This window comes from Aulonocara sp. 'chitande type north' Nkhata Bay, linkage group LG23 (assembly GCF_057382095.1).
Source record: "Aulonocara sp. 'chitande type north' Nkhata Bay isolate Kocher_YH1m ecotype deep benthic linkage group LG23, A_spYH_male_GT1.1, whole genome shotgun sequence".
Classification (NCBI taxonomy): Eukaryota; Metazoa; Chordata; class Actinopteri; order Cichliformes; family Cichlidae; genus Aulonocara; species Aulonocara sp. 'chitande type north' Nkhata Bay.
Genome location: NC_141365.1, coordinates 43,694,636 through 43,715,916, shown reverse-complemented (window position 1 = coordinate 43,715,916; position 21,281 = coordinate 43,694,636). Strand labels below are relative to the sequence as shown.

General features: G+C 42.3%; 1 protein-coding gene and 2 long non-coding RNA genes across 3 annotated transcripts; 1 reads left to right on the top strand and 2 right to left on the bottom strand.

Moving 5' to 3' along the window:
• Window positions 1–291: 291 nt before the first annotated feature.
• On the bottom strand, window positions 292–4,838 carry LOC147302588 (uncharacterized). The gene is made up of 2 exons (XR_015127372.1): window positions 4,276–4,838; window positions 292–2,331 (listed from the first exon to the last, which is right to left on the bottom strand). It is a non-coding gene; the product is annotated as an uncharacterized LOC147302588 (long non-coding RNA).
• A 23-nt stretch (window positions 4,839–4,861) lies between these two features.
• LOC147302586 (uncharacterized) lies at window positions 4,862–21,017 on the top strand. Its single transcript, XM_086284710.1, has 2 exons — window positions 4,862–7,267; window positions 19,124–21,017. The coding sequence occupies exons 1-2, from the start codon at window positions 5,151–5,153 to the stop codon at window positions 20,538–20,540; spliced, it is 3,534 nt and encodes a 1,177-aa protein (XP_086140836.1). The 5' UTR covers window positions 4,862–5,150; the 3' UTR covers window positions 20,541–21,017.
• Window positions 12,685–17,759, bottom strand: LOC147302587 (uncharacterized). Its single transcript, XR_015127371.1, has 2 exons — window positions 17,285–17,759; window positions 12,685–15,340 (listed from the first exon to the last, which is right to left on the bottom strand). It is a non-coding gene; the product is annotated as an uncharacterized LOC147302587 (long non-coding RNA).
• Window positions 21,018–21,281: the final 264 nt, after the last annotated feature.

Genomic DNA, 21,281 nt, shown 5'->3' with positions numbered 1-21,281 from the left:
TATTTTAGTTTCATTTTCAGTTCTGTACTTTTTACATGTAATATTGATTCATTAGATTGACTACATGTATTAGACCTAACTTGCTGACAGCAAATTTAAACGACCGTAATAATTTATTTTCAGCGTCTGAAATATTTATTTAGTTTGTTTTTTGTTTTCTTTTTGGCTCCTGATATTAGTCAACTACTATTTGTCAATGTTGAACTAATAATGAATCTAAGAACAGCTATTTGTCACGGTTGTCCAGCGTCAACCGTGGGGATGTGAGGAAGGAGGAGCCAGGCACGGAGCTCTGAATGCAAGCAGTGCGTTTATTTACAGTGAATGGAAAATAACAATAAATCCGCAGTGCGTTCCCGACTCCCGTGAAATGTCCTCTTCCCAGTGCTAGTGTTCCTTGTCTCCGCTCCTCAGTGTCTGAGCACCCCGTGCTCGCTGCCCTCTCGTCTCCACGCTTCTCCTGGGGAGATAACAAACAGGCAGCCGTAAGACACATACAATGCGGCAGACTATCCGTACTGACTGGCCGAGAGACTAACGTGAAGTCACGCAATGATCCAGCGTCAGAGAGAGCGCCGCCGCATTCTTAAGTAGCTCCTCCGACAAGGCTTGATCAGCTGTGTGATGGTCTTCAGGTGTGGCCAACCACCTGGCAGGGCCACACCCACCAGGCCTGAAGGTGCCTGTAAACAGGTGCTCTCAGAAACGCCGGCATCCACACACACACACACACACACACACCTGCAAGCAGGGAGAAGGAGGGACAGCACACCAAAAACACACATGTCCATAACTGCTGGGTCGTTTAGACTCCTGAGCTGTGCACGAGGGGTCGACCACCCACTGGAAGGCCGGGCACTAGTTTTCAACCGTAATATACCTGATGTGCTCAGGTAACCTGTAGCGCCATGAAACCTCTGTCACACCAGGGCGCATAAAAAATGATGCTTTAAGAGACTGATGGGATCGGGCAGCAGGGAAAACATCCACAAAATGCTACTTTCAGTTTTTAAGTAGAGTCATTACATGCTTGTTAAAAGCAAACTCTCATATAGTTTTTAATGTGCTTCTTTCATTACAATGACTAGATAAAGAATGTGGCACTGTCTCTATTTAACACTGGCTACCCCAAAATGTTTCCAAACCTTCAACCGTAACTTTCACTGAGAGATTTTTAGATACGGTTATTGAAGCTGTGGGGTTAATTTTTTAAGTAACACGAGACGAGAGGCAGCAGCATACACACAGAGCATCAGTGATAGAAAGCTAGGCTAACATAGGGTAGCTACCTGTTCAAGGAGAAACATGTATAGGCCCATCTCAAGTGCCAGTGAACATCTAAATGATTCAGGGAAGACTTTGGAGAAAGTGCTGTGGGGAGATGAAACGAAATTATGTGGCTTTAACTGACCTTTTGAAATAGGAGTGTGATGCAAAAAATAGCATCCCTGCAGTCAAGCAGAGAGATGGAAACATTATGATGTGGGCTACAGGACGACTTAGTCGGGGTTCCAAGCAGTCAGGAAATGTGACATCGTCAGACTGCAGGCCACGGATTGGCTTGTCAGTCGCGGCACTCAATGAGTCATGAGACGGTGTCTTTCACTAAAATCAAAACTGCAGTTTTTTTAAAACCCTGCAACAAGGCAAATAGCTGCACAACACCGTGGTTTCCAAGTGTGACAAAAAGCCACAGATACATCATCGCTGCGACGTCTTCCTTTGTTGTGGCATTCGTGTTGCTCATAAATGACAACATGGACATCGGGCCGCACTCAGACGAGGACCCGGTGCATCGTCTGTCTCATCTCAGCCAGTTTACTTACAAACTCTTTAAGTTTGAATTTTAAAGCCGACAATGTGCACAGGGCAGTGATATTTCAAATGAAGGTAAACTATTCCAATCTCTGCAGCCCCAATTGTGTATCTCACACACACTAAGTTCTCCTCCTGCCTTCAGCCCAACCGTTGAGCGCGATGACAAATAGAGCCGCAGAATTTTGCTGCTGTGTAATTAAATTGAGACATGGGGTCAAAATTCCCACCTAGATTGAGTGAGATGAAATAGAAATCGGCTCTCCTCTAACTGACTTTATAGAAATAATTACATCAGCTGCATTTATAACTGTTATTAAATAACAGCAGCACACGAGAACTAAAGTGTAATCCCAGCACATTTCGCTTCGCTTGCACTGATTCTTTAGAGATGACGACCGTGGTGGGTAATTAAGGGCAAACAATATACAAGTGGCGTGAAAAATGGAGGCTGCATTACCTTTCCAAAGCTTCCTTTCCCGATGGCCCGCAGTATCTGGAAGTGGTCAAAGTTTACTGTGGAGAAAATGAGAAGCAGTTAGTGAGAACGTGTCAGTTTGAGCTGAGCTATAAAACAGGGAACATGACATGTACAGCACTGTGCAAAAGTCTTGAGCCATCCCTCATTTGCTTCCAGGGATCCGGACTTCCCTGTAATCTTTAACGTGGTATTAAGGAATAGCTCTCCAGGCTTTTTAAAGTGTTTCTGATTTTTAATCCAGGGCTTGTATTTGACCACTTTTTGTCTGTTAAGACCCTTCACACTAATCTCTGAAACATTCAAACATAAACAGACACCTAAGTCACGGAAAGGACCACAAAACTTAACAAAGAACCAATTTTAAATTGTATCTGTACACATTTACTTGCAGCCTATTGCAAAAAAACAAAAGCCCACATCATTTGTTCTCACTTCTTTAGTTGAAGAATGCAGTTAATAACACCGTTAACACAGACTGACCTGGCAAAACACGAAAAAATAAGGGGGTGGTTCAAGACTTTTGATCGGTACTGTATGACAAATGCAAATGTGCACTTCACAATGTATCGCTGCACTTCGGCAGTACTGTGAAGATCAAATGTTTTTTCCTTCCCGATGCATGTGAAAGGTTAAGACTTACATCTCCAAATGTACTGGAACTGATTTGAACCAGAGGACTCAGCCACACTGTTACTATGTACTGCATAAACACGTTTACCGATGAAGGTAAATCAGACGCTGTCCTGACTGTGTGGCTAAATTTTGTGCTGAAAGCATCAAATCAATTGAATATGATTAACTTGCTATGAGAGGTTTTTACTCCAAGTGTGACTTTTTCTGGCTTCATACACCTTTCAGGGTCAAATTCAAGCACTTTGTAAGCACGTTTAATGTCCATTTTCAACATTTTCCAGCACATTACCATAAAAAGGATGCATATTTCACTTCGCATCACCTGAGTAAGACCACGTGAAAGGCCAAATTAATAAGTCTTCTCATCAGATATTGATGCTTCTTTCTTATGTGACACAAAAGACAGGAGGAGACAGATCTTTGCTTGTGTTGTTTTTTAAGTTCATTCATTCAAAACTAACTGTAAGACGCTTAACTACATTGCAGTCTGTGTTATTGTTGTAGACCTAATTATCACCTTTAAAGTGTTTGTGCTAATAACATCATGTAGAGTAAGACAGGCATAGAGAACAGCACTGACTGGGAGAGGCTTTGAACACATGACATACTCAGATCAATTCAACACTTTAGACTTTAAAAATGCACAAGCGTCTTTCAAAAACCCATTTATTTAATCTATCATCATTGATATTATTATGTACAGTTAGAATGTACTGTTCATCTCCCTTAAATAAACAGGCAGCCTTAAAGTGTGAAATAGTCACTTGTCTACTGTCTCAGTGGCTGATAGTGCCCCACAGGCCTCAATGTCAGCTCGAAGCCATTATGTTTCAATTGTTTAATGAGAAACAGATTTTGAATGAAAGCGAGGAAACTTCGCTAGCACAAAAAGTGCCTATTCTTTCTTCCCATATGGTTCAGTCATATTACCGTCATTTCCCCCTAAGCTGTTCCCAAAGACACCAGGTTAATACTTGAAAAGGCTGAAGCAATACACAAAAATATCATCAATATTCTGTTTACTTGGTGACAACGTCGCTTTTAGCCTTCAATCAGAAAGCCTGACGTTGGCTAGTTAAGCATCGGGCTAACGTTTAACGCTTTCACTTGAGGGAAGTAACTCGTATTACTGCTACTGCTGTGTAATCTTGGTTCAATTCACAGCATATTCTACAAGTTACCCTGCAATAACTAACTGTTAGAATAGCGCCACCGTATTGTATCGCACTGAGTGCACTTCAATCCTTTATCCCGCGAGTTTGCTAGCTAGCAAAATAATAATACCAATTTTAAACAAATAACATGTGTAACGTACACACTCGAGAAAATTATTTACTAGTACTTACGCAAACTCCCCCGTTGTGAAAACGTACAAATCCTTCTTGTATTTTTCGTTTTCCAGCAAACACTCATTAAAACGGCCTCCAGGCACATTAGCGCACTCACCCCCGACTGATCAGGGAGGGGGTGGGGGGTCACACACTGAAACAGACTAACGTGCAGAGGTACAGCCCAGGCAGACAAATGTTGCTTTTAGACTTTGCGACTCGTTTTATTTCTCTATCTGATAAGAAAACTATTCAATCAGATAGTTCTTTGTGGTGAATGAAATACGGTTACAGTTTCAAGAAGTTTTAAGCACCAAATCCGAAATCCAAGCACTGCAATATTAAAATCCAATTCAATTTCTTGTTTGCTCCGAAATCTACGACATGACTATATACAGAAAAGCTTGACATGGTATGCAAAAAAAAATTCCGAAGACAATACAAATACAAATACATGAACAAAAAATGTTTTAACTGTCAGTTATGTCATTTTAAAATTTTCCAAAACTAACATTTTCTTTGATTGACTGATATTAAATTGATTAGGGTCAAGTTTAGTGTGAACAATATTACACAAACAAGCACGTGTGTGCGCATGCGCACATATTAGAATCCCTTCGATCGCTTCTCATATGTGCGCATGCGCACATATTAGAATCGCTTCGATCGCTTGTGACGTGATAACTTTGCTTTGATCCTTTCTGACGTCATAACTTTGCTTTGATCCAAAACCTATAAATAGAAGCGCTCACCTGTTACTTTATGCTTAACGGACGTTGACCTGCAGCAACTAAAACCCTTTTGAGAAGCTTTGAGAGCAATTTACGAGAGAAACCAAAACAAGTTCAGTTTTGTTTCTCACCAATTCACAGCGCAAACAGACACATTACACCATGTCAGCCAACCCAGCCTTCGGCTCAGATGAGCTTGGAATATCTAAAGGGACCATTTTGGGAGATCACCACATGGTGGAGGCTTTCCTTGGAGAAGGAAGCTTTGGTGTTGTAACCAGATGTCGCGATACAAAAAACAACAAAACTGTTGCTGTTAAAGTCAACAAGAGCGACCCTGAAATTCTGCTCCAGGCAAAACTGGAAATTTTCATCCTGGAGCAGCTACGACGCTTGGATCCAGACAGGTGCAACATCGTCGAATGGAACGGCTATTTCCTCGATGGAGAGCGCATTTGCCTGAATTTCGAACTCCTCGACCAAAGCCTGTCAGACTACATAGGGGACCGGAATAACCGAGGTCTCCCAATGAGAGAAATCAGGCCAATTTTGCATCAGCTTGCAAATGCTCTATTCCACCTGGGTTCTGTGGGAATAGTGCATGCTGACCTCAAACCTGTCAACATCATGGTTGTGAACCGCAGTGAGTCTCAAGTCAGAGTCAAACTTATAGACTTTGGCATCGCATGTAACACCTCTGCAGTGATTCCTGGTGACTGTGTGGGGACAATTGGTTATTGTGCACCTGAGATTATGCTTGGCACTCCATATGATGAAGCAATTGACATGTGGTCTCTAGGGCTGGTAGCTGTGGAGCTTGCTACAGGGGTGCCTCTCTATCCTGGGGAAGACGATTATGACGTTTTGAAATTCATAATTGAAACCCAGGGTCAGCTACCAGATCATCTCCTAGAGTCTGGCTTGTACACTGACAGCTATTTCATCGAGGATAACCACAAGGAACAGCGCTGGACATTTAAGACCCCAGAACAATTTCAATACGAGACAGATTATCGATCCAAAGAAACTCGATCGATAAAACTTAAGTGTCTCAATGACCTCGAACAACTGCTGAAGGTTAGGCGAGGACCGGAAAATGGCCAAACATTATTTGTAAGGCTAATCAAAGAAATGTTGGCCTTGGATGCAAATCAGCGCATAACACCCTCGGAGGTTCTGAAGCATCCCTTTTTCCACCCTGGCCTCTCAAGGAGAACCCCCTGCACTGACATGAATAGTACAGGGGGAGAACTCCTTGTGCTCTCTCAGCAGCCTTCAAGCTGGAAAAGTCATGGATCGCAAAAATTCAGCTGCAGTTTCCAAAACTCAGTTGAATTTCCTCAAAAAGGAGACATCAACACCTCAGCCAACCCATCTGCCTCTGAAGATGATCTTCAAATAACGGAAGGGACCATTTTAGGAGATCACCACGTGGTAGAGGCTTTCCTTGGAGAAGGAGGCTTTGGTTTGGTAACCAGATGTCGCGATACAAAAAACAACAAAACCGTTGCTATTAAAGTCAACAAGAGCGACCCTGAAATTCTGCTCCAGGCAAAACTGGAAATTTTCATCCTGGAGCAGCTACGACGCTTGGATCCAGACAGGTGCAACATTGTGGAATGGAACGACTATTTCCTCGATGGACAGCGCATTTGCTTGAATTTCGAATTGCTTGACCAAAGCCTGTGGGACTACATTGGGGACCGGAATAACCGAGGTCTCCCAATGAGAGAACTCAGGCCAATTTTGCATCAGCTTGCAAATGCTCTGTTCCACCTGGGTTCTGTGGGAATAGTGCATGCTGACCTCAAACCTGGAAACATCATGGTGCTGAACCACAGTGAGTCTCCCGTCAAAGTCAAACTCATAGACTTTGGCCTCGCATGTCCTGCTTCTGCAGTGATTCCTGGTGACCGTGTGGGGACAATTGGTTATTGTGCACCTGAGGTTATGCTTGGCATTCCATACGACGAAGCAATCGACATGTGGTCTCTGGGGCTGGTAGCTGTGGAGCTTGCTACAGGGGTGCCTCTCTATCCTGGGGAAGACGATTATGATGTTTTAAAATTCATAATTGAAACCCAGGGTCAGCTACCAGATCATCTCCTAGAGTCTGGCTTGTACACTGACTGCTACTTCATCGAGGATAACTACAACAAACAGCGCTGGACATTTAAGACCCAAGAACAATTTCAATACGAGACACATTATCGATCAAAGGAAACTCGATATATAAAACTTAAGTGTCTCGATGACCTCGAAAAACTGCTGAAAGTTAGGCGAGGACCGGAAAATGGCCAAACATTATTTGTAAGGCTAATCAAAGAAATGTTGGCCTTGGATGCAAATCTGCGCATAACACCCTTGGAGGTTCTGAAGCATCCCTTTTTCGACCCTGGCCTCTCAAGGAGAACCCCCTGCACTGACATGAATAGTACAGGGGGACAAAACCTTGTGTTCTCTCAGCAGCAATCATCGTTTGGGTGGCCAGAATTCTAGGGGAGCTAGAAATTCTTGTGGAAAAAAAGCCCAAAACAATAACATCAACAAAAAAAAGCAATGAATGTGGTCTTAAACTTGGGCACAATTTGGCTTGAAATCCATCAACTAATCTCTCAATATTCAAAGCGGAGCAGCAGACAACTTACCATCACATCAGTCCTTCAATCAGACCTACAACAAACGTCTTCAGTCTCTCACCCCAACCGGTCGCAGCAGATGGCCGCCCCGACCTGAGCCTGGTTCTGCCGGAGGTTTCTTCCTGTAAAAAGGGAGTTTTTCCTTCCCACTGTCGCCAAAGTGCTTGCTCATAGGGGGTCATATGATTGTTGGGTTCTCTGTATGTATTATTGTAGGGTCTACCTTACAATAATACATACAGCCTTGAAGTGACTGGTGATGTGATTTGCTGCTGAATGAATTCGGAACTAATTGGAAATCTGGATATTAATTAAATAAACCTGCTTTGAGCATCAATTAATTGTTGTTTGAAATTCTTTATAAATATATAAATATAGTGCCACTCTTCTACTGTTTAAATTGCAACTGTTTAAAACTGACTAATTTATTCATACACTTGAGCATAAACACATGCACAGTAAATGGCCTGTACTTGTACAGCGCTTTACTTAGTCCCCAAGGACCCCAAAGAGCTTTACACTACATTCAGTCATTCACACATTCACACACTGGTGATGGCAGCTACATTGTAGCCACAGCTGCCCTGGGGCGCACTGACAGAGGCGAGGCTGCCGGACACTGGCGCCACCGGGCCCTCTGACCACCACCAGTAGGCAACGGGTGAAGTGTCTTGCCCCGGGACACAACGACCGAGACTGTCGGAGGCGGGGCTCAATCTGGCAACCTTCCAATTACAGGATGAACTGCGAACTCTTGAGCCACGATTGACCTATATACACATATACTTTACAGTACTAGTCAGTGCTTACATACTAGTTCTTTTCCCTACTTTTTCATGCTTACTGGTACAAATGCCTGTTACTAGAGTTAAATGCTATCAATGTATTCTCACAGTTATGGAACTGTACAAATGCATACAAAATAACGCTCACGTAAACATAACTGTGCACTAGTTTGCCCTTATTGCTGCAGTTTGTTTCAAGTTGTTCTCTCTCTCTCTCTCTCTCTCTCACTCACACACACACACACACACACTCACACACACACACACACACACACTCACTATGTAACGTTTCAGCAAAAAAATACCGCCCCTTCCCCCCACAGTGACACCACCACCACTAGTCTGCACAGCTGACATAAGGCAGCATGGATCCATCCTTTCATGCTATTTATGCCAAATTCTGACCCGACCATCTGCATGTCAGAGCAGAAATCAAGACTCATCAGACCAGGCAACATTTATCCAATCTTCTCATGTCAAATTTTGAGAACTGTAGCTTCAATTTCCTGTTCTTAGCTGACCAAAACGCTCTTCTGCATTCTTTGGTTGCAACAAATGGTTGTATGAGCTACGGTTGCCTTCCTATCAGACATTTTTCTCTGACCGTTGACATCAATAAGGCAGTTTTTCCAAGAGAACTGCCTTTCACTGGATATTTTCTCTTTTTTGTCACCGAAAAGGGTGTCTGTGTTACTTCTTGTCTTATATATATTGTCTCTGTTTTCCTCTGTCCTTTGTCAGAGTGTCTGTTCACCTACCCCCCGTGTCTCCATATTCCCAGTGTTCAAGGTTTCCAAGTGTTTTCCCAGTTTAGGTTGTCATGGTTGGTTCTGTTTGCTACTCAGCCAGAATAAACAGCTCGCTCTTTTTAAAAGTAGGCTCCAGAATGGATGATGGCATGTTCGCATGTCTTTATGCAACACTGAGTGTGCTGAACTAAAGGTAGGCCTAGTTTCATTTTCATGGTCATTATTATCAAGACAATGATTACGCCTTATTCTGATTATTTCTCCCTTTTGGAGGTGTAACGTTTACATGAGGGGTGTAGGAACATTTCCCCCTAAATATTTTTAGATACATTTTTGTTGAAGTCACAGTTTTTGTCGTATTGATGATGCAGCTAGAATAAGTGCTTTTAAATAAAAGAATAACCATTCAAAGTGCTCAGTGGTGAAACTGTAACTCTTTCAGAGTTTGACAGCTGGACAAGTGATGCCGTATTTAAAGAAACATGAGATGAGTGCAGCATATTATCTGAACAGAGATCATTCAATGAGCAAGAATAAACACTGAAAGAGAAACACTTCACTGTTGATTATCATATGAAGTCTAATGAAAGCTGTTAATCTGTTAATATCCTGTTAATCTGCAAATACAGAACATGCGACTTTAAAGCATCCAGCAAAGTGATAACTGTCCTCTGCCCACTAAGTAGTGACTCTACAAAAGATTATTTTCAATATCATCTTTATATTATATTTAGTTATTCTCCAGCGCAACAATGTAAGGAGCTCTGTGATTGGTTAGGAAAGGACAGACTGGCCACCTGGATTTTTCTTCACTGCACATTGATCCATAGCTTTGCTCTGTAAAGGCTAACAAAGTGCTTTTGCTTTACAAAGACATTCAGCGTCGGTATTCACTCTTTTAAAATGCCACTGAACACTGGAGTGAAATGGAGCCCTGATCCTCAGAGTTTTATTGTTGCTAACATTTCTTATAGATAGCACAGATAGTGCCCCACTGCAGTAATCACTCATGTCTAGATATTCCTGTCAAAAGGGAGTTTTTCCTCCCCACTGTAACATGGCAAACATAGCAAACGGATAAACCAGCTGAAGCTTCAGACAGCCGTCAGACAGTGAAACACTGCCATCTGCTGGACTCCAATAACAAAGACGCTGCTTTGACGGGTGAGGGAGTTTCAACAAGTCTGCAACGACTCAAGCATCAAACTACAGAACTATTATAGCGGACATGGTGCTCTAATGACTGCTTCATTAACGCAGGTCAGAAAGGATCAAACATATCAATAAATTATAAAACACAAAACGTCTCTTATTGCCCAGGGCTCAGGAAGTGAGTGTGTTCCTTATAGCCTATTAAACCTTAGCAGGTTATTTTGATGTGTTACAGATGAAACAGCTATCCAGTAACATTCAGCTACAAAAATGCTTTTTTATAATTACTTTTTTACAGCTTCGTATTGTAAGATGGTGACAGATGTACCCTTAGGCCCCCTCCTTGATTCAGAGAGGGTCTTTCCCTTTTCACGTAAATGGCCTCCTTGACTCCGCCCTCAAACCAGCGTTCATTGCAGTTATTGTTGACAATCACATTGTATCGTGTAACCATCCAGCTCACATATTCAATGTAAATGATTTGTTGAACTCAAGACATGATGAATGTTCCTGCATTAAAACACATCCAGCCTAGTGTTCTCACTCTCCCTAAATGGATCTGTTACATTAGTGATATGTGGGAGTTGTGTTTCAGTCTTTTCCACATGAGGACATTTACATTTAGTTTTTGCTTTACTGATGAGTGGCTGGTTAACCTGCAGTGGTTGAAGTATGTGTCGGTCATCTGGAAGAGTAGGTGTAGAAGACGTCTTTAATGAATGTAATGCTCTGAAGGTGTCAGTGATTACTGTGAATTCATTATAAAAGTGGATTTCAGTGAATAAAGACAGGCCCTCATGGTGAAGCTCAGGAGTCCATAAAGTGTAACAGGAGAGCTGTGTCATACTTTCAGAGATTTTACATGAGCCAGTCTTTCAAAAATTACATAAATAAATAATTCATTCATTCATCCACAGGAAACACAATGCTCATATCTGAAAGTAAACTCTGATATATATCCCCGACTAGCGTTACTACTAAATAAATGACTAAATATATAAAGACACTCTCCAGAAGAAGAAGTTAAAGGGATTTTATTTATTGTACAAGCAATATCTTCATAAGAATTACAAATTCTGCAGACATATTACCTTCTTACTGAACCTGAATAACTCACACACAGACGTGTCTGCTGCTTATCTTTGTTCAAACATGATGTTTTATCTTCTCTTCAAAACACATTACTCATCTTTCTGGCATCGTGTTACATGAAAACACCTGCATTCTACCTGTGTCATTGTACCACAAAGACAATGATTGCAACACTGTGCTTGCAAAATAGAAGAAATAAGACGACCAGCAAATACATCAAAGATGGTAAAAGTGATTCCATCTTTGTGTCTCCTCCCATTGTTTCCCCAGTCTGTCTAGTTCCCATATTCCCAGGACACCGCTGGACAACAAGTGGGTATTCCAAGACTGAGAGTCAGCCAGAGTTGGCAAAAGATCAGACATTCTTAAGTAGAAGTAAAAATACTATTGTTCCAGTGAAAGTTAAAGTACTGATTCAACTTCATTACTCAGCTAAAGCAAAAAAGTACAGGCTCGAAGCGCTTACAGAGAAAAGCATACAACAGAATGCTGATCGCGGCAGTAACACACACTTGGAGGAGAGGCTCCAGCCGTCCATTCCAGCCCTATCCCTAACATTAACTCTAACCATAACTTTAACCTTAACCCTATCAGGTCTTGTTTTACAAAGCGATTCATGATCAGAATAAAAAACACATTTACACATACCGATGATTTGTCACATAGAATCGTTACCTGTTGGGATGAGAACGTGTTGTTTCCAGAACACCACAAATTGGGGTGTCTGTAGCTCAGGTAGAGCAGGAAACCTACTAATCAGAAAGTTGCTGGTTCAATGCCCCTCTGCTCCAGCCTGCATGCCAAATATCCTTGGGCAAGACGCTAACCCCAAGTTGCTCTCCGATGCATCCATCGGGAGGATGAATGCGTATTAATGTTAGATAGAAAGCACTTACAGAGAAAAAGCATAGAAAAAAGTGAGTGCATGAATGAGGCAAGTTGTAGAGAGTAGAAAGGTTTTATACAAGAACCAGTTCATTTACCGTTATATTTTAGTTTCATTTTCAGTTCTGTACTTTTTACATGTAATATTGATTCATTAGATTGACTACATGTATTAGACCTAACTTGCTGACAGCAAATTTAAACGACCGTAATAATTTATTTTCAGCGTCTGAAATATTTATTTAGTTTGTTTTTTGTTTTCTTTTTGGCTCCTGATATTAGTCAACTACTATTTGTCAATGTTGAACTAATAATGAATCTAAGAACAGCTATTTGTCACGGTTGTCCAGCGTCAACCGTGGGGATGTGAGGAAGGAGGAGCCAGGCACGGAGCTCTGAATGCAAGCAGTGCGTTTATTTACAGTGAATGGAAAATAACAATAAATCCGCAGTGCGTTCCCGACTCCCGTGAAATGTCCTCTTCCCAGTGCTAGTGTTCCTTGTCTCCGCTCCTCAGTGTCTGAGCACCCCGTGCTCGCTGCCCTCTCGTCTCCACGCTTCTCCTGGGGAGATAACAAACAGGCAGCCGTAAGACACATACAATGCGGCAGACTATCCGTACTGACTGGCCGAGAGACTAACGTGAAGTCACGCAATGATCCAGCGTCAGAGAGAGCGCCACCGCATTCTTAAGTAGCTCCTCCGACAAGGCTTGATCAGCTGTGTGATGGTCTTCAGGTGTGGCCAACCACCTGGCAGGGCCACACCCACCAGGCCTGAAGGTGCCTGTAAACAGGTGCTCTCAGAAACTCCGGCATCCACACACACACACACACACACACACACACACACACACACACACACACACACACACACACACACACACCTGCAAGCAGGGAGAAGGAGGGACAGCACACCAAAAACACACATGTCCATAACTGCTGGGTCGTTTAGACTCCTGAGCTGTGCACGAGGGGTCGACCACCCACTGGAAGGCCGGGCACTAGTTTTCAACCGTAATATACCTGATGTGCTCAGGTAACCTGTAGCGCCATGAAACCTCTGTCACACCAGGGCGCATAAAAAATGATGCTTTAAGAGACTGATGGGATCGGGCAGCAGGGAAAACATCCACAAAATGCTACTTTCAGTTTTTAAGTAGAGTCATTACATGCTTGTTAAAAGCAAACTCTCATATAGTTTTTAATGTGCTTCTTTCATTACAATGACTAGATAAAGAATGTGGCACTGTCTCTATTTAACACTGGCTACCCCAAAATGTTTCCAAACCTTCAACCGTAACTTTCACTGAGAGATTTTTAGATACGGTTATTGAAGCTGTGGGGTTAATTTTTTAAGTAACACGAGACGAGAGGCAGCAGCATACACACAGAGCATCAGTGATAGAAAGCTAGGCTAACATAGGGTAGCTACCTGTTCAAGGAGAAACATGTATAGGCCCATCTCAAGTGCCAGTGAACATCTAAATGATTCAGGGAAGACTTTGGAGAAAGTGCTGTGGGGAGATGAAACGAAATTATGTGGCTTTAACTGACCTTTTGAAATAGGAGTGTGATGCAAAAAATAGCATCCCTGTAGTCAAGCAGAGAGATGGAAACATTATGATGTGGGCTACAGGACGACTTAGTCGGGGTTCCAAGCAGTCAGGAAATGTGACATCGTCAGACTGCAGGCCACGGATTGGCTTGTCAGTCGCGGCACTCAATGAGTCATGAGACGGTGTCTTTCACTAAAATCAAAACTGCAGTTTTTTTAAAACCCTGCAACAAGGCAAATAGCTGCACAACACCGTGGTTTCCAAGTGTGACAAAAAGCCACAGATACATCATCGCTGCGACGTCTTCCTTTGTTGTGGCATTCGTGTTGCTCATAAATGACAACATGGACATCGGGCCGCTTTGCTGTAATGACCCCACGCACATTAGGTGGTACTTGATTGTAATGGAAAATGAGTCACAGCAAGCTGATCTGAGTATGTACTAATGGAGAAGTGCTATAAGATCACGGAGTGGTCTAGTCAGTCTCCAGACATCAGTACTGTAGAAAATCTGTGGAGGGAGCTGAAGTTTCAACTTTCCAAGTGGCAGTCAAGAAACTTACAGGATTTAGAGAGTTTCTGTAAGGAGCAGAGGGTTAATGTTTGTGTGTCCTCACTGTAAAGACTGCAGGTTACTGGAGCGTGTCGTGTCATGTTTCCTGTTGCTCTGAGGTGCGTCCAACAAATACACAAATCATTTACCACTAATAATAACACCTCCCCCACTTAAGTGTGTTCAACAGGAAGCTAAAGACTGGTGCTGTTAAAGTGTTCAAAAAACAGCAGGAGCTCGGTGTGAGGCCACAGTGGGCCAAAAAACACAAGATGACCTCCAGCAAGGACAAAATGTATCTGGACGTCTCTGTGAGCATCTGTCTCACTGTGTAAGTGTAGCACAGTGTCTGTGTGTGCATGGCTGGGCAAGAGAGACAGCACAACTGAAAGCCAGCACTCAGACGAGGACCCGGTGCATCGTCTGTCTCATCTCAGCCAGTTTACTTACAAACTCTTTAAGTTTGAATTTTAAAGCCGACAATGTGCACAGGGCAGTGATATTTCAAATGAAGGTAAACTATTCCAATCTCTGCAGCCCCAATTGTGTATCTCACACACACACACACACAGTCCTGAATTCATTACTGAAGTCTCATCCAGACATTCAATGTGCTGTGTAATTAAATTGAGACGTGGGGTCAAAATTCCCACCTAGATTGAGTGAGATGAAATAGAAATCGGCTCTCCTCTAACTGACTTTATAGAAATAATTACATCAGCTGCATTTATAACTGTTATTAAATAACAGCAGCACACGAGAACTAAAGTGTAATCCCAGCACATTTCGCTTCGCTTGCACTGATTCTTTAGAGATGACGACCGTGGTGGGTAATTAAGGGCAAACAATATACAAGTGGCGTGAAAAATGGAGGCTGCATTACCTTTCCAAAGCTTCCTTTCCCGATGGCCCGCAGTATCTGGAAGTGGTCAAAGTTTACTGTGGAGAAAATGAGAAGCAGTTAGTGAGAACGTGTCAGTTTGAGCTGAGCTATAAAACAGGGAACATGACATGTACAGCACTGTGCAAAAGTCTTGAGCCATCCCTCATTTGCTTCCAGGGATCCGGACTTCCCTGTAATCTTTAACGTGGTATTAAGGAATAGCTCTCCAGGCTTTTTAAAGTGTTTCTGATTTTTAATCCAGGGCTTGTATTTGACCACTTTTTGTCTGTTAAGACCCTTCACACTAATCTCTGAAACATTCAAACATAAACAGACACCTAAGTCACGGAAAGGACCACAAAACTTAACAAAGAACCAATTTTAAATTGTATCTGTACACATTTACTTGCAGCCTATTGCAAAAAAACAAAACCCCACATCATTTGTTCTCACTTCTTTAGTTGAAGAATGCAGTTAATAACACCGTTAACACAGACTGACCTGGCAAAACACGAAAAAATAAGGGGGTGGTTCAAGACTTTTGATCGGTACTGTATGAGAAATGCAAATGTGCACTTCACAATGTATAGCTGCACTTCGGCAGTACTGTGAAGATCAAATGTTTTTTCCTTCCCGATGCATGTGAAAGGTTAAGACTTACATCTCCAAATGTACTGGAACTGATTTGAACCAGAGGACTCAGCCACACTGTTACTATGTACTGCATAAACACGTTTACCGATGAAGGTAAATCAGACGCTGTCCTGACTGTGTGGCTAAATTTTGTGCTGAAAGCATCAAATCAATTGAATATGATTAACTTGCTATGAGAGGTTTTTACTCCAAGTGTGACTTTTTCTGGCTTCATACACCTTTCAGGGTCAAATTCAAGCACTTTGTAAGCACGTTTAATGTCCATTTTCAACATTTTCCAGCACATTACCATAAAAAGGATGCATATTTCACTTCGCATCACCTGAGTAAGACCACGTGAAAGGCCAAATGAATAAGTCTTCTCATCAGATATTGATGCTTCTTTCTTATGTGACACAAAAAACAGGAGGAGACAGATCTTTGCTTGTGTTGTTTTTTAAGTTCATTCATTCAAAACTAACTGTAAGACGCTTAACTACATTGCAGTCTGTGTTATTGTTGTAGACCTAATTATCACCTTTAAAGTGTTTGTGCTAATAACATCATGTAGAGTAAGACAGGCATAGAGAACAGCACTGATTGGGAGAGGCTTTGAACACATGACATACTCAGATCAATTCAACACTTTAGACTTTAAAAATGCACAAGCGTCTTTCAAAAACCCATTTATTTAATCTATCATCATTGATATTATTATGTACAGTTAGAATGTACTGTTCATCTCCCTTAAATAAACAGGCAGCCTTAAAGTGTGAAATAGTCACTTGTCTACTGTCTCAGTGGCTGATAGTGCCCCACAGGCCTCAATGTCAGCTCGAAGCCATTATGTTTCAATTGTTTAATGATAAACAGATTTTGAATGAAAGCGAGGAAACTTCGCTAGCACAAAAAGTGCCTATTCTTTCTTCCCATATGGTTCAGTCATATTACCGTCATTTCCCCCTAAGCTGTTCCCAAAGACACCAGGTTAATACTTGAAAAGGCTGCAGCGATACACAAAAATATCATCAATATTCTGTTTACTTGGTGACAACGTCGCTTTTAGCCTTCAATCAGAAAGCCTGACGTTGGCTAGTTAAGCATCGGGCTAACGTTTAACGCTTTCACTTGAGGGAAGTAACTCGTATTACTGCTACTGCTGTGTAATCTTGGTTCAATTCACAGCATATTCTACAAGTTACCCTGCAATAACTAACTGTTAGAATAGCGCCACCGTATTGTATCGCACTGAGTGCACTTCAATCCTTTATCCCGCGAGTTTGCTAGCTAGCAAAATAATAATACCAATTTTAAACAAATAACATGTGTAACGTACACACTCGAGAAAATTATTTACTAGTACTTACGCAACTCCCCCGTTGTGAAAACGTACAAATCCTTCTTGTATTTTTCGTTTTCCAGCAAACACTCATTAAAACGGCCTCCAGGCACATTAGCGCACTCACCCCCGACTGATCAGGGAGGGGGTGGGGGGTCACACACTGAAACAGACTAACGTGCAGAGGTACAGCCCAGGCAGACAAATGTTGCTTTTAGACTTTGCGACTCGTTTTATTTCTCTATCTGATAAGAAAACTATTCAATCAGATAGTTCTTTGTGGTGAATGAAATACGGTTACAGTTTCAAGAAGTTTTAAGCACCAAATCCGAAATCCAAGCACTGCAATATTAAAATCCAATTCAATTTCTTGTTTGCTCCGAAATCTACGACATGACTATATACAGAAAAGCTTGACATGGTATGCAAAAAAAAATTCCGAAGACAATACAAATACAAATACATGAACAAAAAATGTTTTAACTGTCAGTTATGTCATTTTAAAATTTTCCAAAACTAACATTTTCTTTGATTGACTGATATTAAATTGATTAGGGTCAAGTTTAGTGTGAACAATATTACACAAACAAGCACGTGTGTGCGCATGCGCACATATTAGAATCCCTTCGATCGCTTCTCATATGTGCGCATGCACACATATTAGAATCGCTTCGATCGCTTCTCATATGTGCGCATGCGCACATATTAGAATCGCTTCGATCGCTTGTGACGTGATAACTTTGCTTTGATCCTTTCTGACGTCATAACTTTGCTTTGATCCAAAACCTATAAATAGAAGCGCTCACCTGTTACTTTATGCTTAACGGACGTTGACCTGCAGCAACTAAAACCCTTTTGAGAAGCTTTGAGAGCAATTTACGAGAGAAACCAAAACAAGTTCAGTTTTGTTTCTCACCAATTCACAGCGCAAACAGACACATTACACCATGTCAGCCAACCCATCCTTCGGCTCAGATGAGCTTGGAATATCTAAAGGGACCATTTTGGGAGATCACCACATGGTGGAGGCTTTCCTTGGAGAAGGAAGCTTTGGTGTTGTAACCAGATGTCGCGATACAAAAAACAACAAAACTGTTGCTGTTAAAGTCAACAAGAGCGACCCTGAAATTCTGCTCCAGGCAAAACTGGAAATTTTCATCCTGGAGCAGCTACGACGCTTGGATCCAGACAGGTGCAACATCGTCGAATGGAACGGCTATTTCCTCGATGGAGAGCGCATTTGCCTGAATTTTGAACTCCTCGACCAAAGCCTGTCAGACTACATAGGGGACCGGAATAACCGAGGTCTCCCAATGAGAGAAATCAGGCCAATTTTGAATCAGCTCGCAAATGCTCTATTCCACCTGGGTTCTGTGGGAATAGTGCATGCTGACCTCAAACCTGTCAACATCATGGTTGTGAACCGCAGTGAGTCTCAAGTCAGAGTCAAACTTATAGACTTTGGCATCGCATGTAACACCTCTGCAGTGATTCCTGGTGACTGTGTGGGGACAATTGGTTATTGTGCACCTGAGATTATGCTTGGCACTCCATATGATGAAGCAATTGACATGTGGTCTCTAGGGCTGGTAGCTGTGGAGCTTGCTACAGGGGTGCCTCTCTATCCTGGGGAAGACGATTATGACGTTTTGAAATTCATAATTGAAACCCAGGGTCAGCTACCAGATCATCTCCTAGAGTCTGGCTTGTACACTGACAGCTATTTCATCGAGGATAACCACAAGGAACAGCGCTGGACATTTAAGACCCCAGAACAATTTCAATACGAGACACATTATCGATCCAAGGAAACTCGATCGATAAAACTTAAGTGTCTCGATGACCTCGAACAACTGCTGAAAGTTAGGCGAGGACCGGAAAATGGCCAAACATTATTTGTAAGGCTAATCAAAGAAATGTTGGCCTTGGATGCAAATCAGCGCATAACACCCTCGGAGGTTCTGAAGCATCCCTTTTTCCACCCTGGCCTCTCAAGGAGAACCCCCTGCACTGACATGAATAGTACAGGGGGAGAACTCCTTGTGCTCTCTCAGCAGCCTTCAAGCTGGAAAAGTCATGGATTGCAAAAATTCAGCTGCAGTTTCCAAAACTCAGTTGAATTTCCTCAAAAAGGAGACATCAACACCTCAGCCAACCCATCTGCCTCTGAAGATGATCTTCAAATAACGGAAGGGACCATTTTAGGAGATCACCACGTGGTAGAGGCTTTCCTTGGAGAAGGAGGCTTTGGTTTGGTAACCAGATGTCGCGATACAAAAAACAACAAAACCGTTGCTATTAAAGTCAACAAGAGCGACCCTGAAATTCTGCTCCAGGCAAAACTGGAAATTTTCATCCTGGAGCAGCTACGACGCTTGGATCCAGACAGGTGCAACATTGTGGAATGGAACGACTATTTCCTCGATGGACAGCGCATTTGCTTGAATTTCGAATTGCTCGACCAAAGCCTGTGGGACTACATTGGGGACCGGAATAACCGAGGTCTCCCAATGAGAGAACTCAGGCCAATTTTGCATCAGCTTGCAAATGCTCTGTTCCACCTGGGTTCTGTGGGAATAGTGCATGCTGACCTCAAACCTGGAAACATCATGGTGCTGAACCACACTGAGTCTCCCGTCAAAGTCAAACTCATAGACTTTGGCCTCGCATGTCCTGCTTCTGCAGTGATTCCTGGTGACCGTGTGGGGACAATTGGTTATTGTGCACCTGAGGTTATGCTTGGCATTCCATACCACGAAGCAATCGACATGTGGTCTCTGGGGCTGGTAGCTGTGGAGCTTGCTACAGGGGTGCCTCTCTATCCTGGGGAAGACGATTATGATGTTTTAAAATTCATAATTGAAACCCAGGGTCAGCTACCAGATCATCTCCTAGAGTCTGGCTTGTACACTGACTGCTACTTCATCGAGGATAACTACAACAAACAGCGCTGGACATTTAAGACCCAAGAACAATTTCAATACGAGACACATTATCGATCAAAGGAAACTCGATATATAAAACTTAAGTGTCTCGATGACCTCGAAAAACTGCTGAAAGTTAGGCGAGGACCGGAAAATGGCCAAACATTATTTGTAAGGCTAATCAAAGAAATGTTGGCCTTGGATGCAAATCTGCGCATAACACCCTCGGAGGTTCTGAAGCATCCCTTTTTCCACCCTGGCCTCTCAAGGAGAACCCCCTGCACTGACATGAATAGTACAGGGGGACAAAACCTTGTGTTCTCTCAGCAGCAATCATCGTTTGGGTGGCCAGAATTCTAGGGGAGCTAGAAATTCTTGTGGAAAAAAAGCCCAAAACAATAACATCAACAAAAACAACCAATGAATGTGGTCTTAAACTTGGGCACAATTTGGCTTGAAATCCATCAACTAATCTCTCAATATTCAAAGCGGAGCAGCAGACAACTTACCATCACATCAGTCCTTCAATCAGACCTACAACAAACGTCTTCCTTCTCTCACCCCAACCGGTCGCAGCAGATGGCCGCCCCGACCTGAGCCTGGTTCTGCCGGAGGTTTCTTCCTGTAAAAAGGGAGTTTTTCCTTCCCACTGTCGCCAAAGTGCTTGCTCATAGGGGGTCATATGATTGTTGGGTTCTCTGTATGTATTATTGTAGGGTCTACCTTACAATAATACATACAGCCTTGAAGTGACTGGTGATGTGATTTGCTGCTGAATCAATTCGGAACTAATTGGAAATCTGGATATTAATTAAATAAACCTGCTTTGACCATCAATTAATTGTTGTTTGAAATTCTTTATAAATATATAAATATAGTGCCACTCTTCTACTGTTTAAATTGCAACTGTTTCAAACTGACTAATTTATTCATACACTTGAGCATAAACACACGCACAGTAAATGGCCTGTACTTGTACAGCGCTTTACTTAGTCCCCAAGGACCCCAAAGAGCTTTACACTACATTCAGTCATTCACACATTCACACACTGATATTCTCATGTTAAAAATATAGAAAAAGGATTTTATCACCCATAAATG

Bases quoted from the DNA above. Each gene is read 5' to 3' on its own strand.
- LOC147302586 (XM_086284710.1), top strand. From the start codon at position 5,151: ATGTCAGCCAACCCAGCCTTCGGCTCAGATGAGCTTGGAATATCTAAA. The intron at 7,268-19,123 runs GCGAGGACCGGA...GCTGAAAGTTAG, and splicing joins GAAAAACTGCTGAAAGTTAG to GCGAGGACCGGAAAATGGCC.